Source organism: Bombus terrestris, chromosome 12 (genome assembly GCF_910591885.1).
Source record: "Bombus terrestris chromosome 12, iyBomTerr1.2, whole genome shotgun sequence".
Lineage (NCBI taxonomy): Eukaryota > Metazoa > Arthropoda > Insecta > Hymenoptera > Apidae > Bombus > Bombus terrestris.
Genome location: NC_063280.1, coordinates 888,696 through 903,879, shown reverse-complemented (window position 1 = coordinate 903,879; position 15,184 = coordinate 888,696). Strand labels below are relative to the sequence as shown.

The following is a 15,184-nucleotide window of genomic DNA, read 5'->3' as shown; positions in this document are numbered from 1 at the left end:
GTTTCTTGTAATCGAAAATAGTATTTCGAAATCGACCGTGTCATTCTCTCTCGTCCGAATAGATCAAAAGTTTCTTAAATCGAGAGAGAAACTAATTTGTTTCCCTTAGCTGTTTGAAAGAGTGCAAACAATCTAACCGAGGATAACAAAAGCTTTTTACCACAAACCCCGTCGTCACGGAAATACGAGTGTACTTTATACTGGAAATTACAGGCAGCGAAGAAAACGTGCTGTCGTACGAGGCAGTGCAGCAACTCACCATACAGTACACCCGACCTGTCATTATCCTCGGTCCTCTCAAGGACCGCATCAATGACGACCTCATCTCGGAATTCCCGGATAAATTCGGCAGCTGTGTGCCACGTGAGTTGAAACAAAGTTTAATCTAGCCCGCCTGGCGATTTGGGTCACGCGTTGCTTCCGCGAATCGCGAGATTTCCTCGGATTTCGCGAACATTGCTCGTCGGATACAATTTGTTCTTTCATTACGATTGTAGTATATTTCTTTTTAAGTTAACACGTTGACTACCATTGAAGACATACATGTTTTATCCTGGCAGTCGCAATAAATTGAAATATTCTACGTCATATTACCTACTGTCAATGTTACCTAAGTCACTCATATTGTTGAAAATTTGTTGCTCTATGAAATTCATCTTAATTTAACTATTTTGAAAAATTTAGTAAATCGTGAAACGAAATTTCACAAATACTACTATATCCTATGTTGATATTCCAGTGTAATTGCATACTTATTTTTACGATTAGTATTTGTTAAATATTCAATGTTTCAAAGATTCGTTTGATCAATTGCTTATGCCAATAATAAAATTAGTTTATGGAGATGATTGGACGTTTCTTATTTCTGCAGATACAACGAGGAGTAGAAGAGAGTACGAGGTGGACGGGCGTGATTATCATTTCGTCGCATCTAGGGAACAGATGGAGAGGGATATTCAGAATCACTTGTTCATTGAGGCCGGACAGTATAATGATAATCTATATGGCACGTCCGTGGCGTCCGTGCGAGAAGTTGCTGAGAAGGTAAGGGGAAGCAAATTATTCATAAAAATCAATCCGAACGTAAAACCAAATAACGATGTTCGATATTACAAATTAATAAAAATTTCATCTACGACTAATATAGGGGAAACACTGTATTCTTGACGTGAGCGGAAATGCCATCAAGAGGTTACAAGTGGCGCAGCTGTATCCCATCGCCATTTTCATTAAACCGAAGTCCGTGGAGTCAGTTATGTAAGTAGCAATGCTTTCGGTGATTCGTTCGAGAATTGAAGTGTAGTTTAACGAGCGATTATTTAAAGGGAAATGAACAAGAGGATGACCGAAGAGCAAGCGAAAAAAACGTACGAACGAGCACTGAAGATGGAGCAAGAGTTTGGAGAATACTTTACTGGTAAGTGATTTCCAATAATATAATGATTGTTTTATTACGAAACTCGGAAACGAGCAATTTGTCGATAAGTCCGATAATTTAATTGGCACAACGAGCAATCGACGACAATTATAAGATTGAGTTATTGATATGGAAACCTTCGTTATGTTGCAGCCGTGGTGCAAGGTGACACGCCCGAAGAGATCTACGTGAAGGTAAAGGAGGTAATCGCCGAGCAGTCAGGCCCGAATATTTGGGTACCGTGCAGAGATCAGCAACTGTGACGTCCTGCCCCCCACGCTCAGCCCGGTCCGAACGCTTGGACTCTACCTCCGAGGCGTCAAGCTTAATTACTCTTAATAAAATAATCGAGTAACTCTCTAATGCCTTCCCCGTCCCTGTCCCAAAACCCGTTCCACCTCACTTCAACCCACCTTCCACACACACACACCCGCCCAATCGAGTAGCACAATGTTCCAGTTAAGGCGTTAGCCGCGCACCAAGCTCGTCGAAAAAAGAAGACTTCGCAAATAAAGCTGACAGTATGTGAAGGTTTAGAGGAGTAGAACGTTCATGGGAGGAGATTAGGTTAAGAGATTAGGCAGAGGTTAATAGTAATCGAGCATGTTTCGAAACGTGTTCGAAGTCTCCATCGCGAGAACTTGGAACTCGCGATCACGCCGCGAGAAAGGTTTCATTGTTGATTATATAAGGATAAAACAGTCAATGGCGTGTTCCAGCTGTAATTGTTATCCGTTTCGACGAGAGATCTGATCGCAGAATATTTAAGGCGTTTTAAGGGTCCTTCCACCGAGAGATTGTTAGGAGGAAGGATACATGTTATAATGTTAATACCAGAAATGTTTCGTTGTATTACGATGTTTTCTCATGATTTCCACTTGACGAGTGGGTTTGTTGAGCAAGATTACGAGCATCGTCGCGTACTTGTCATCACGTTAAATTTTTATCACTGTGTTAAGACGTCAAACACGAATACACAGCAGTTCGATCGTTAACAGGAATCAACCTCCTTGTCGCAACAAAGAATGTAAAGTTGCTTCGTAATTTGCAACGTAAGAGAAAAGCACGGAGGACTGCATCGTGTATTCATCTCGGTATTGATTTTAACGCGTGTGCATGACGACTCGACCGGCACAACGGAGCCGATTCGTCGAGAAGACGTGTGTTTTACCGAAAGACTAGCGTCGCGATTCTTCGATTGATTGAATCGCGACGTGTTCTGTGTGTGTTATGTTGTATGTATACAGTTCACGCAATTGCTTGAAAATACGACGAGAATAGCGAGTAATAAACGAATGATCGGTATTTGGCCGAGGTCGAACGAGAAAGAGGTGAACCGAGAGGGTATGAGCGAGAAAACAAAAAAATAATAAAAGATAATAGATGTTTAAGATAGATTTTCGTCGCGATTATTTGTATGACGCGCACAGCACGTTAGACGCTTAAACAAAGAATTTTTCACGCGCAAATCGCGACGATTACGGCGATGAAAGCGTAACAATGAAGAAAGAAAACGAGGCAAGGTACGAGAATATACTGAAAAAATAAAGTAAATGAAAAAAAAAAAATGAAAAAAAGAATCAATAAAACATAATACTTGGCTTCACCGAACATACTATATATGTATAGCTTGGTCCGGTTAATTCTGAGCGAAGTAGCGCGGTATTTTTTAATGTACTTAATCACAATAAAAAGCGAACAAGAGACAGAGGGGAATCGAAAACATTCATTGTCTGACGAGATGAAATTTGAACGTATTAGAATGTACTGGCAGGACAAACGGAATAGATATAAAGGGAACTAGAAAAGCAGGATAATGGGACATTCTCATTGAGAGTCTGTTCCACGATATGTTCTTTTTTTTTCTTTTTTTTTCTTGCTATGTTGAGAAAGAAAAAAGGAAGAGAAAGAAGCAAATAAAATAGAGAAAATGAACAAGAAGCGATAAGATCCAGGCGCATGTTACGAACCTCACGATTCATCAAACCTCACAGGACAAATCTCTAGATGCTAGAATAGCGGTATATAATGTTTTGTACAGCTAGATTACTAAGCCAGTACTGGGTTATGTGCAACATTATATATACATATAAATAAAAATATATATAAATAGAATGCGCGCGAGAGAGGGAGAAACGGGCAGCAAGGAGAGGAAGAATGAACGCTATTGTAATTTAAATACCACTACTAAATTATTATTACGATAGTAGGTATATATATACATACATACATATATATATATATATTATTGTAAATATCTATATCCGGGTAATCGAGATGGTTATGGTGGTAGCGTGTAACCGATTAGGAAGCAGGTGGTAGCGAATATTTCTCGAGCGTATCGAAACAAGGATATGACGCGACGAGTTGTACACATCCGATGCAAAGAGGAACCGTTACTTCCGAGTTTCGTTTTCTACGATTGGCCCGTGCCAATCTATAGAAAGCTAGATACGTATGCGTAAAGATAGAAGGAAAACGGAGCAGTTATTAACAAGAACAGGTCTCGCAAACAGTCCGCGTTCTATAACATTCTGAAAGAAAAATTTTGCGAATAACTTTCAGCACTATCTAGATTAACGAAACGCCTCCGTTATTCAGCCATTTTCACACAGGCGATTAAAAAAATGAAAAAATTTACGAGAAGAATCATCGAATGGCATCTTTTCGATCACGTTACGTGTCCTGTGTTGAAGACAGATCTGCATATGTGAGCATTAAATCTGGACGAGTGGATACGAAATGACTAAGGAAGTCGCTCATCTAAATACACAGTACTTACGAGTGAATAGAAAAATGCGAGAGCATTTGACGTACTGAGGAAATGGTGTAGGAAGGGTGATGTAATGAAACTGTAGCAAGGGTTATGAAATAAAGAGAGAGTTTATACAGAACGCGAGATGCATCGTTTGGGACAGAATGCTCGTTTAGTCAAAGCTTGTACGTAGCTAAAACTGTATATCGTCGCAATGACCACACACCTACATCTCTTATTTCACAATCGCCGATCGTGCAAGCGATTTCGCTGATCGTTTCGCCATCGTTAATTGCCTTTCCTTCGGTTGGACGAGCGAAAAGGGCCGATTTTGCGTCCTTTTTTCCTTCCGTTTTTAGTTTATTCGTAGGATGTGATTCGCGCGATCGAACAACATCGATTGACTGTCGGGTATAATAATAATTAGCAAGGGTACGCTTTCTACGAGCTATTTTTCCTACGACAGAATCCTGTGTTTAGAATCGTTAACGCAACAGCCGTCACACGCATTTACAAGAAAAAGAAATAAAAAAAGAGAGAGGGATAATAAGTAAAAAGGGAGTCGTATTATCGATAATTGAAGGATGAATCGAATGGCAAGAAACGTTGACGTATTAATATTATCGCACAGGACGTGCCTGAAAACAGAGAAATTAAAGGAAAAGTGAGAAGATTTGGCTTCGCCGAAAAATAATGAGACAACCTTTAGAAAAAAATAATAGAGGAAGAAGTTGAGGAAGTAAGATGATGAAAAAGACGTTTGTCTCGATGTAAAGGAACGTATAAAAAGAATAATTACTACAGACACTTATTATACATCTCTATAGTCTATTTAATAATATTACTTATTGAATTGTCAATCTCATGTTCACCTTGTTTCATCGTTTTTAAATAGTTAATAAACGTTTTACCAATTTTAAATCTGTGTCACCTGTCTTTCCTTCGAGCGCGATTCCTCTTAATTCTGACTGGTTTCAATTTGAAGTTTGAGATCTCAAAATTTAAATATAAATTTAAAAAATGTGAATTTCAAATTATATTTTTTCAGTTTGAAGCTCTCAAACGGGAGGGCAGGTTTTAGAAAAATCAAGAAGTCGCAGATCGGTAAAAATACTTGTTTTTATTACATCGATAGGATAACTCGTTACTGTTATTAGCGAAAAGAAAATCACGAGTCGAGTTCATTACGAAAATCGAGTTTGTCGGTCCATTGTGACTTGTTGTTCGATAAACTTGCGGTACAGAGCAATGATAAATGACAATGACAATAATAATACTAATTAATCAATATAACTATAACTCTTTCTTCTTTTTTGTTTTTCTTCAATTTTTTTTTTTTTTATTTACTTAGTTCCATTGTTTAGACGAATCACAGAGAGAATTTAATTTGTATCCTTCCTCGCGTATTTTTTTTAACATTATATATCCATTAAACTAAACTTCTGAAATAAAATATATATATATGTACGTATATATACATATATATTTATATATTTATATATTTATATATAATATATTTTGTTCTTTCTCACATAGAATTCCTTCTCCTCGTAAAGCAGCAGCGGTTTTTTCTTTTCTTTTTCAACACATTTAGAAGTATTCCTCAAATATAATATATAAATTACAATGGAGGAAGAGGAGACGTTACAGCTAAGAAAATGTACATTCATAGTTCGGTATTATGTATATATCGTACAATAAAAAAAGCGGATAGTCGTGACAGTGGTAGTAATAGTAGTTGTGGTAGTTATAGTAATGGTAGTGGCAAATAGTAAATAGTAATAGCGGTAATCGTAGTATTCGTAGTAGTATTCGGTGACCGGTAGTAGTAATAGTAATAATAATTATTATTATTAGTTAGCGATAGTAACTGCAATAGCCCCTATTATATTGCGAGAAAGTATCTGCGTGTTGTGTGTATATATATACATACGCCCATAACAGCGTATTATTCGGCTTCCTTTTTCGCTGAAATTACAACATTTCTCCTCGAGTTAATCTAAGACGCCGGATTTTTTCCCCTTTTTCTTATGCTTTATGCTATTACACGTGCGTAAATATGTGTATACGCCCCTATAGTTTGTATGAACAAGTGTCGTGTTCTTTTTGACTACTTACACTATTATATTCGGTATCTACTTTACATTTAAAAGGTACATTACACGTACAGTACGTACAGTTACTTTTCCCTTCCTATCTTGATTCGCCACCCTCCAACCCGCCTTTTGATCTATTTTACTTCTACTATAGGTATGTATATATATATGTAACATATATAATATTATATATAATATATTACATATATAATATATAATTAATATATAATATATTATATATAAATATATAATATATAATTAATATATAATATATTATATATAAATATGTAATATATTATATATATATATATTTCGTTTCTTTCGTTTTCTCTATGTTCTCTTGAACTTCGTTCCACATTATTTTTTTAACAAGAATCGCATATAGGATCACTGACCGCGAAGGAATCCGATGTCCTTCGATACATACATTTGCATGGCAGGTGACACTAGCTTTTTATTCGAAAATAAGTTATGTACACGTGTAAACTGCACCCCGTCCACGGTATTGTTCGGTAATATATTCGAGTTTAGAAATCGTCAGCTAAATAAAATTAAAACGAGCAGCGAGCGAGCCACCAGCCATCGGTCGATCACGGCGACAGACCGAAAACGTTCGTTCAACGTACGAAGACTAAAACGGTGTCCCTCTTTCTCTATGCCTACTGTACATCGCGAAGAAATCGGTATAACATAAATCTTAACGAACGTTCATCCGCCGATCAACCAGAGATGCCTGGTCGCGTCTCTATTCAAATCGATGCAACGCATAAGATATCGAGAATACGCATACGGATATTTCCCTGAGACTGATCAGAACGATTGGATAATCTCTGTACACACGGAGTAAAATGAAACGCGCCCGCGAGCGTGCTTAGATTTTGCTAAAAAACTTGTAAAATCTTCTGTCTACGATAGGAGGTCTCTCTCTGTTCATTTCAGTGTTCAACCTTCCCTCTCGACGCACACATTTAACACGCTTTCGAAGATATAAGTACCTAGAGATCGTTCCATCGTCGCATTCGATGAATTCTTTCGTAAATCGGATGCGTCGATGATCCTTGAACACGTTCACTGCTGAACATTTGTAGCCTTTAAAAGACTTACTATTGATAGTCTCCCGTACGTTAATATAAAGAACAGCTAGAAAATTAATAACCGCTTACATTTATCCTATAACGAAAAATGTTTCGTCAATTCGACAGATTAAAGTCTAAACGAGAAACAACTTGAGCATACTAGCTAACGAGCGTGATAATAATAATAAAAACAAATAGAACTAGACAACAGTGAACGCGTCGATTGTATTTTCTCACCGTTCCAACAAGTAAACAGTTAAATATAATCTGAAATGGAAACCGTTAATTCGTGAATCAATCATCGCGAGTTCGATGAAACCTATTGCACACTGAATATTACCACCGATCCGTTTCTTTATATCTCTTAGACTTAACAAACACTGATCGATCGCGCTTATCGGTCGGCAATCGTTCAACGGAAAGCAGACTCGCGAAATTGCACATCCCAAAGAAAATAAAAGGAAGAAAGAAGAGATAACAAGAAACGTAAATGCTCCATATTTTTCGACGATTAATAAACGCTTACTTAAATCTACAATGGTAAACACATAACCGAATTACACTTTTAATCGACTCGCTAGTACCTTGTAAAAAGAGAGAGAAAAGAGAAACAAAGACAGAGAAAACAAAACGAAATTATTTAAATTAATAACGTGGTAACGTGACAAAGCTGATGGCGATTGAATAATTCGTACGTTCCAACGTTGGTTCATTGCTAATTTAAAACAATCGCATCGATGAGCAGAGAACGTGAGACATACACGATGCCCATTCACGCGGAGTTTCAAGTTCTCCGTGAACATCGATTCCTTGAACAAATAATCGCACTGACAATAAGCGCGTGGACTTCCACCAGATTCCAATATTACAATTAAAATCTACACGACTGGAACTCGAACGAAAGATTTCTCTTCCGATTCTTCACAAAGATTGTTCGAATTCTCTTTGCTTTCTATCTCAGATCGTTCAAACCAAAGAACAAGAAGTTCGATCAGGATGACGATCTTCATCTAGAAAACATTGTTAAAGACGCCATCATCCCTCGGCCCCCAACGGATATATCGATAAAATATCACTGTGCTCCATTTGGAACATCTGTCAATAAATACTGCTAATAGAATGCGTCAAATGCATTGCCATTGAACTATCTTCCTCTTCGATCGTACCGGAACTACTAATTCTATATACTTCTCGTGTTTAATTGTTCGTTTGATCCTGATTGAACAGAATCAAAATAAAACACTAGATCTTGATCGAATGAAACTTTCCACTTAGCCGCTCAGTGACTTTTCACGGCTAAGGATATCTCCCGATTTACGTTCAATCCGTGACAGTTGTCTTGTTACTCTGTCGCGTTCTGGCTTGCCTTTCGCGTTTAGGCGAAACACTAGAGATCTTCTTCGACGATTCCTTCGAGGCGGAAGTCGACGGTTTCGCCTGGGGTGATGAATGCCCCAGCGACGCCTCTTGTCACCTTAGGCTGATGACCACTTTCTCTACGTTCAACAGGGATCTCACTTTCTCGTTGTACTTAATCAGAGTCACCTTAGACCCTCTCACATTGATTCGCTCGCCGCCGCTAAGCAAGTGGCAGCAACGGGATTGTTCCAGGAAATCTTGTAACTTCAGTTCTCTCATGACGTCGCGATGAGCGATCGCTGGTGGACCAGCATGAGCTTTAGGATTCACTTGACGCAGCAACGTGTCCCTGCTTTTTATTTTTAGGGCAGCCATCAGATCCTGGAGGAGCACCCACTTGTCTGGATCGTTGGCGAGGGAAAAGAGAACTGGCAGGTTCACGTCGCCCATTTCTATCTCGATTTCATCTAATTCAGGTTCTGGACTGTCCATAGGAGGATCGTCGAGGGGATTGTAACCAGTTTCTTCTGGGTCTGAAACAAATTTATCGATGATTAATTAATTGCAAATATTTAAATATCAAATCATTCTGATAACAGTTTTACTTTTAGAATTGATAATCGAAACTGTTTTTGAATTTAACTAATATAGGGTAATTGAGTATACAATGGCATAATAGCGTTGAAATGACTCTGAACATCGAAAATACACTTCTGGAGACTTTTTAATAACTTTAATCACTAATGATACGATCTTGATAATCCTGTAAACTTTTTATTTCACTTTAACTCACAAGGATACGACCTCAAGTACGTTCCTCACTTTCAAATGACCTTGATTGCCAAAAAAATCGGAAAAGCTTACGTAATGGCTTAATTGCAAAACTTTAGGATGTTATTTAGATTTTTAGAGGAACTTACCAAAGATAGAAGACGGGCCACCAAACGACCACGCTGTACTCGTGCGACCCTGAATATCATCTAAGTGTTGTTCTAGAATCGAATAGGCATCGGTATCTGCAGCTAACATCAGCGGGGTTTGTCCAGAATAAGTAGCTAATAGAGGATCAGCGCCATAAGAAAGTAGCAAGCGTACGAGTTCGGTAGCACCATTTTCTGCTGCCTCGTGAAGTGGTCTGTAATAAGAAAATAGATCGTATTTTAATGTCTCTGAAGAATTGTCTATTAGAATTCCGAAACACACGTTGGAACTCAGTAATGAATATTACCTTATTCCACCGTTGGCACTTTCACTCGCATTCGCCCCGTACGCGAGCAACAATTTCGCGATTTCCAGGTGACCCTTCGAACATGCTTCGTGAAGCGGCGTGTATCCCGCGTTATCCTTTGGGCTCGGTGCGTTATTCAGCTTCTCTAAGCAGTATGCAGTGACATCCTACGAACACAGCGAAAAAACGCAATTTGTATTCAAATATTTATCAATGAATATGTTTCACTAAATTGAGATTGAATTTTCAATGAATATTTTTTCAATATTTACCGTGTAACCGAGTCTGGCGGCACGATGCAACATTGTTTCGCCGACACCCTTCTTGATCACCCATGTTCTAATCTCCGACTGAATATCAGCTACGCATTCTGGACTGGGCCTTGTTAGAACTTGCTGTAAAACAAATATTCCACATTGATAATCTTCTATACCTTCTATATTGATGAAACAATAGATCGTGCATGTATTTCAAAAGTGACACAACACAGCTCAACGAACTTCTGCAGGAAAAGTGAAAAACTATTTCGAAGCTTACAAAAAATAATTTAATAATTTTGTAACGCATTCGAAATACATGTGCGAAATCACTGATCCATATCACTGAGAATAAGATCATTTACAAAAATACGCAAAGCTCACCCTTTTCCTTTCTTTAGGCAGCGTCTCGTCCTTCTTCAACGGTTTTTTCTTTTTGCGAATATAATCGAATCCGGAGCGGAACTTCCGCCTACTTGTCCTTAGTTTAAGCTTCTTTTTATTAGGAACTTCTGACTCATTGGTCTCGTCGTCAAGCTCGTTGTTTTCCACTTCCTGCGCATCGTTCGTCTCTTCCTGCACTGGCTCCTCTTCCGCTTCCGCTTTTAAGCGGCGTAGTTTCTTCTCGGCCAAAGATTTCAACAAATCCTTTCGCCTCTCCATCAAAAGATGATGTTGCTTCGAGTTCATGATCGCCTTGTGTCTCCTCAAAATTCCAGCGTTCTTCAATCGCGAAACAACTTTCTGCTTCAAGGTCCTCTCTTTCCTCAGCCTGTTCTCTGGTGTTTCAGTCTGTGAGTCATCGTCCTGAGAAGTATCGTCGTGGTTCTGCATAGGGGGCGCTGATGCTGGCCTGTCTTCGCCAAAAACTTCTCTGATGGTCGCCTGTTTCTTCAATACTCGCGTTTCTGTTCTCGTTCTACTCTTCAGCACGAATGTTGAAAATTCGTTCGGTAGAGCATGATTATTTTTAAACGTGTCGCGGAAATTGTTTACCGTTTCCTTGCGGAAGTAACCAAGTAGGAACGAATCCGTTACCTTGATAGGCTTCACCTTGTTATCTTTGACAGGCGATTTACCCTTTGGTGATTTGGACGATTCCAACAAAGGAATTAAACTTGGGGTCGGAAGCAGTTCAGGTTCGTTGTTACCTTTCTGCAACGTTTTATTTCCACCTTTATCCGATTTCTCTTTCTGTTTCCTCTTCTGTTCTTTCTTACTGGTTCCTACCCTCTGAGCTAGGACGTCGACGATGGAACTGTTTTCCGATCTTGAATGCTTCATACCCTTAGGAGGACACGAGATTGTTGTAGACGACGTGGCTTCTTCATCGTCGATCTTACTTCCTATCCCAATCTCAGTGGTACTAAAGCTGTAGTTAGATTCTACATCGCTGTCTACCAATTTCTTTCTGCCCAAATACACGTCGGAACTGTCCATAGAGACTGACAAAGCTGGAGATCCTGGGTCCAAATCAGGCAACGAGGTGGACAACCTGTGGAACCTCGATGGTTTCGACACTGTGATCAACCTAGGTGGCATTCTCAAGGATTTTTTGTAGACGTACACCTCCTCCTCCCATCCGGGCCTGAAATCGCTACCATCGCCAAACAAAGGCTTCAGTTTCACTTTCTGAGACGTAGAAGTCTTCGAGGTGGAGCATTTCGATTCTTTCTCATTCTTAGCCTTCTGTGGCGTCGTATCTCTGGATCTAAGCTTCATTCCTTCTGTTTCAGTGCTGCTGTTGGTGCACCGTTTTCTTGCTCTTAGCCTATCAGCTACTGAAGAACCGTGACCAAACTCCGTACTAGCATCGCTCTCTTCGCTAGAGGAATCACTGCCGCTAGACGACTGTAATTTAATTCTGCTTCCTCTACGAATCCTTCTCTTCCTACATATTATCTCCTCCTCGCAATCACTGTCATCCTTCTTCATTTTTTTCTTTGCCCGTCGAATTAGCGGCACCTCGTCAGAATCATCGCTAGAATCTTTCACATCATCCTTGCTCACCTCTAGCTCGGTTTTCACTTCTATCTTGATGTCCGTCATCTCAGAAGCTTCGTCATCCTTGTTCGTTTCCGGAGACTCGTCTTTATTGTCCAGAGGTGAATCGATATCTTGGATTTCCTTTTTTATGTCCTCTGGTTTGATCTGAGATGTGTTAGCGTCTAATTCTTTGCTGCTATCGTTGCCAGTGTCATCGAGTTTGGATGTTATCGTGCAGCTGACCTTCTTCTTGCGACCGCGTTTCTTCATTGCGTCTCCTGTTCGTAGTTGTTCCATAAACTTGTCGCACGTGGTGGACCAAAACGTGTCCACTTCGGTAATCTTGTCGTTCTCCTGAATATAAGAAACCAAGAGTTTATGAGAAAAATTAGATTTTTTCCAATTAATATCCGGAGGATACTACTTCCGCATTATACGAATCACGCGTGGAAAAATATTTTTCTAGACAAGAAGTTGCGGAAAGTGTGTCAAAATGTTAAATTTATCTAACATGTTATACGAGTGTTTTTACGGGAATACTAGTCACAATTCTTTTGTCGTGTTATACGTGAGTTCACTGTGCTTGAATTTAGATCAAGAATTTTTTTGGAGACTATTTAAGCAGGCCCAACACGAATGAATTATCCTCATATCATCTATAATCGGGACAACTAGAGTTGATCCGAAGCGGCAAGAATTCGTGTGGATTACTTGAATCAATATGTTTGCTTTCGTCGTCACGCGATCCTATACAATCCAATTTTTACGATATAATACTATCAACCAATAACAAAACTTCGCGGACTCTATATTTATGATTGTGTAAAAGACGATGATCCCATTACTTTATTTTTATTTGGGGAGAAGGCGTGAACCAATTTCCACCACTAGATACCGTCAATAGAGGAGGTGGCAAATTCACGTACACCACTAATTTAAACTTCGAAATCTACATATACTACACATTCCAAGGAGCACAAGAATTAAAAGATATTAGTTTGAAGTTTCAATCGCCTAAAAAAATTCATTCATGAAAACTTGTATCAAACTAAATATTAATTTCAAAATAATGACAACGTTAGCACAAAGTTAAATAATAGGTGTAGTTAGAACAATGATATCCTAAATTTTATATGAAGCAACTCTAGTCTCCTTGACTCAAAATAAAACACGTAATCCACTGAAAATCCAAAATAAAAATCGTAAAGAGAGCTCGAACACCGAAGGCCGCTGATTCGCGAGCACGAACAAATCACACGAGAAACAACCTTACGTAAATAACGTTACCTTCAGTTCTATTTTCACGAGGTCCGTCGATGAGGTCATGCCCATGCACATGGCGTCGTTCAGAGGAACGGGTGGCTGCACTTTTGATAGCTGTTTTCTGTCCCTCCTCATCTCCTCGAGCGTTTGCCGTTCGAGAACCGGCATCTCACCCTCGGAGTCGCTCTCCCTGAAGTCGAATACCGATGTTTCGGAGGAGCTTCTAAATCCGCTGGCGCGTGCTGGCACGCTAGAGGCAATCGCCGGCGCTGGCGCCGGAACCGGAACAGTCGCGGCCACCGGCATATTCTCCTCTTCCGTTCTGGAGAACAACCGTCTTCGGGGAGGTAAACAGGCTACCTTCTCGCGCGTCAACTTTGGCGGACTACCCGCCGATGAACCGGATTGCGGAGTTGACGTTGAAGCTGTACTGTCTAGTTCTGCAAGCACAGATTTAAATGTGTTATCAAGAAATAGTTTTGAGGCATACGTTTGTAAGAAGAAGAAGAAGTTGATTCGCAATAATTACTTAGTTTATGGTTGTCCAGGTTTATGAGAGTCTTTTTATATTTGTCGATATAGTGACTGCGAATAGTAATTAACACTCGTGGGAAGAATTGGTGATATATAATATGAATAGAAAGAAGAAAGCGTTGTTTATAGGACTACTGTGATTGGACAATGTGCTGTTTGTGTTTTCAAAAATAGTGTACCGATAATATAATATAAAAATCTGTATGCTATTATAATATGATATGAAAACGTGTAAATATCTAGTTAGAGCGATCTTTGTACTATTTTAAAATAATGTAACGATAACATAATTTTTAAAATAATGTATTAATAATATAGAAATTATATACTATTATAATATAATATAAAACTGTATATCTATTCGAAATAACCTTCGAACCTTCTCAAACAATTTAACTACAATCTCAGACAATAATATACCACAATGGAAGTGATATAAAATTCATGTATGACAGATACACTAAAGAAGTCATTAACTTTGAAATCATAAAACACAAACTACCTAATCACGAAAAACTTTAGGAGAACATAAAACCGATACACCAGCAGAATCTAAATTTACCTTTCGGAGTAGTCGACGTATCCTGGGAGGGTACGGTCGTGGGTTTCGTTGCAAATTGACCGGTTCCCACCTTTAAGAACAAACACCAAAAATAAAAAAACATCATATATTAACAATTCGGCCAATAGAAGCCAAAAAAGAACATCTTCGTAGAAAGTAACAGAGAAACAACATGTTTCGTTCGGTTCACCTGCTTCAGTTCCGCCTTGGTTCTAATTTTCGCAGCCAATATAGCTGCGAGACCATCGTCTTTGTCACGGTGAATCTGATTCTCGGCTCCTCGGGGTCCCAGGAGTGCTTCCTTACCAGGTAGCGTGGCGGATGAATTTACTCTCGAGCCATACAAACTACGGGGGGCCTCCTGAGTGATCGAGTCTACCGCTCTCGGCACATGGAACTTGTAATGGGGCGGCGTGTTGCTGTTTCGTTCCAGTAAGCTCGCTGCTGTGAATGGTGACAGGTTGTGTCTTCCGATGTTCGTTTTGGGCTCGACCGGTGCAACAACCTTTGGGAATAGAGGACACTGGCGTTAGCATGATAATGGACGTATCTCGCTGCTTACGTTTATGATCACTCAATAAACCTACAGGTAAGATATAGATAGGATTTGATGTAAGGTATTGATTTTAATGTAAGATAAAGTATTTCTGG

The 15,184-nt window shown here is 39.2% G+C and overlaps 2 protein-coding genes across 31 annotated transcripts in view; one reads left to right on the top strand and one right to left on the bottom strand.

Annotated features, from left to right (window-relative positions):
• Positions 1-5,093, top strand: part of LOC100643982 (disks large 1 tumor suppressor protein) — a 542,862-nt gene extending 537,769 nt beyond the window's left edge. For all 25 annotated transcript variants that reach the window (XM_012314498.3, XM_012314493.3, XM_012314492.3 and 22 more), the window contains 5 exons: positions 214-363; positions 872-1,044; positions 1,148-1,257; positions 1,326-1,417; positions 1,571-5,093. In XM_012314498.3, coding sequence (XP_012169888.1) covers positions 214-363; positions 872-1,044; positions 1,148-1,257; positions 1,326-1,417; positions 1,571-1,680 — 635 coding nt within the window. In that variant the 3' untranslated portion in view covers positions 1,681-5,093. The remainder of the gene's footprint in view (positions 1-213; positions 364-871; positions 1,045-1,147; positions 1,258-1,325; positions 1,418-1,570) is intronic.
• A 180-nt stretch (positions 5,094-5,273) lies between these two features.
• The window catches only part of LOC100643741 (mucin-5AC), a 331,083-nt gene continuing 321,172 nt past the window's right edge, over positions 5,274-15,184 (bottom strand). For all 6 annotated transcript variants that reach the window (XM_048410860.1, XM_012314481.3, XM_012314483.3 and 3 more), the window contains 8 exons: positions 14,724-15,038; positions 14,534-14,603; positions 13,462-13,877; positions 10,573-12,528; positions 10,204-10,326; positions 9,932-10,098; positions 9,624-9,838; positions 5,274-9,236 (listed from right to left, as the gene is read on the bottom strand). In XM_048410860.1, the coding sequence (XP_048266817.1) occupies positions 8,815-9,236; positions 9,624-9,838; positions 9,932-10,098; positions 10,204-10,326; positions 10,573-12,528; positions 13,462-13,877; positions 14,534-14,603; positions 14,724-15,038 (3,684 nt within the window). In that variant the 3' untranslated portion in view covers positions 5,274-8,814. The remainder of the gene's footprint in view (positions 9,237-9,623; positions 9,839-9,931; positions 10,099-10,203; positions 10,327-10,572; positions 12,529-13,461; positions 13,878-14,533; positions 14,604-14,723; positions 15,039-15,184) is intronic.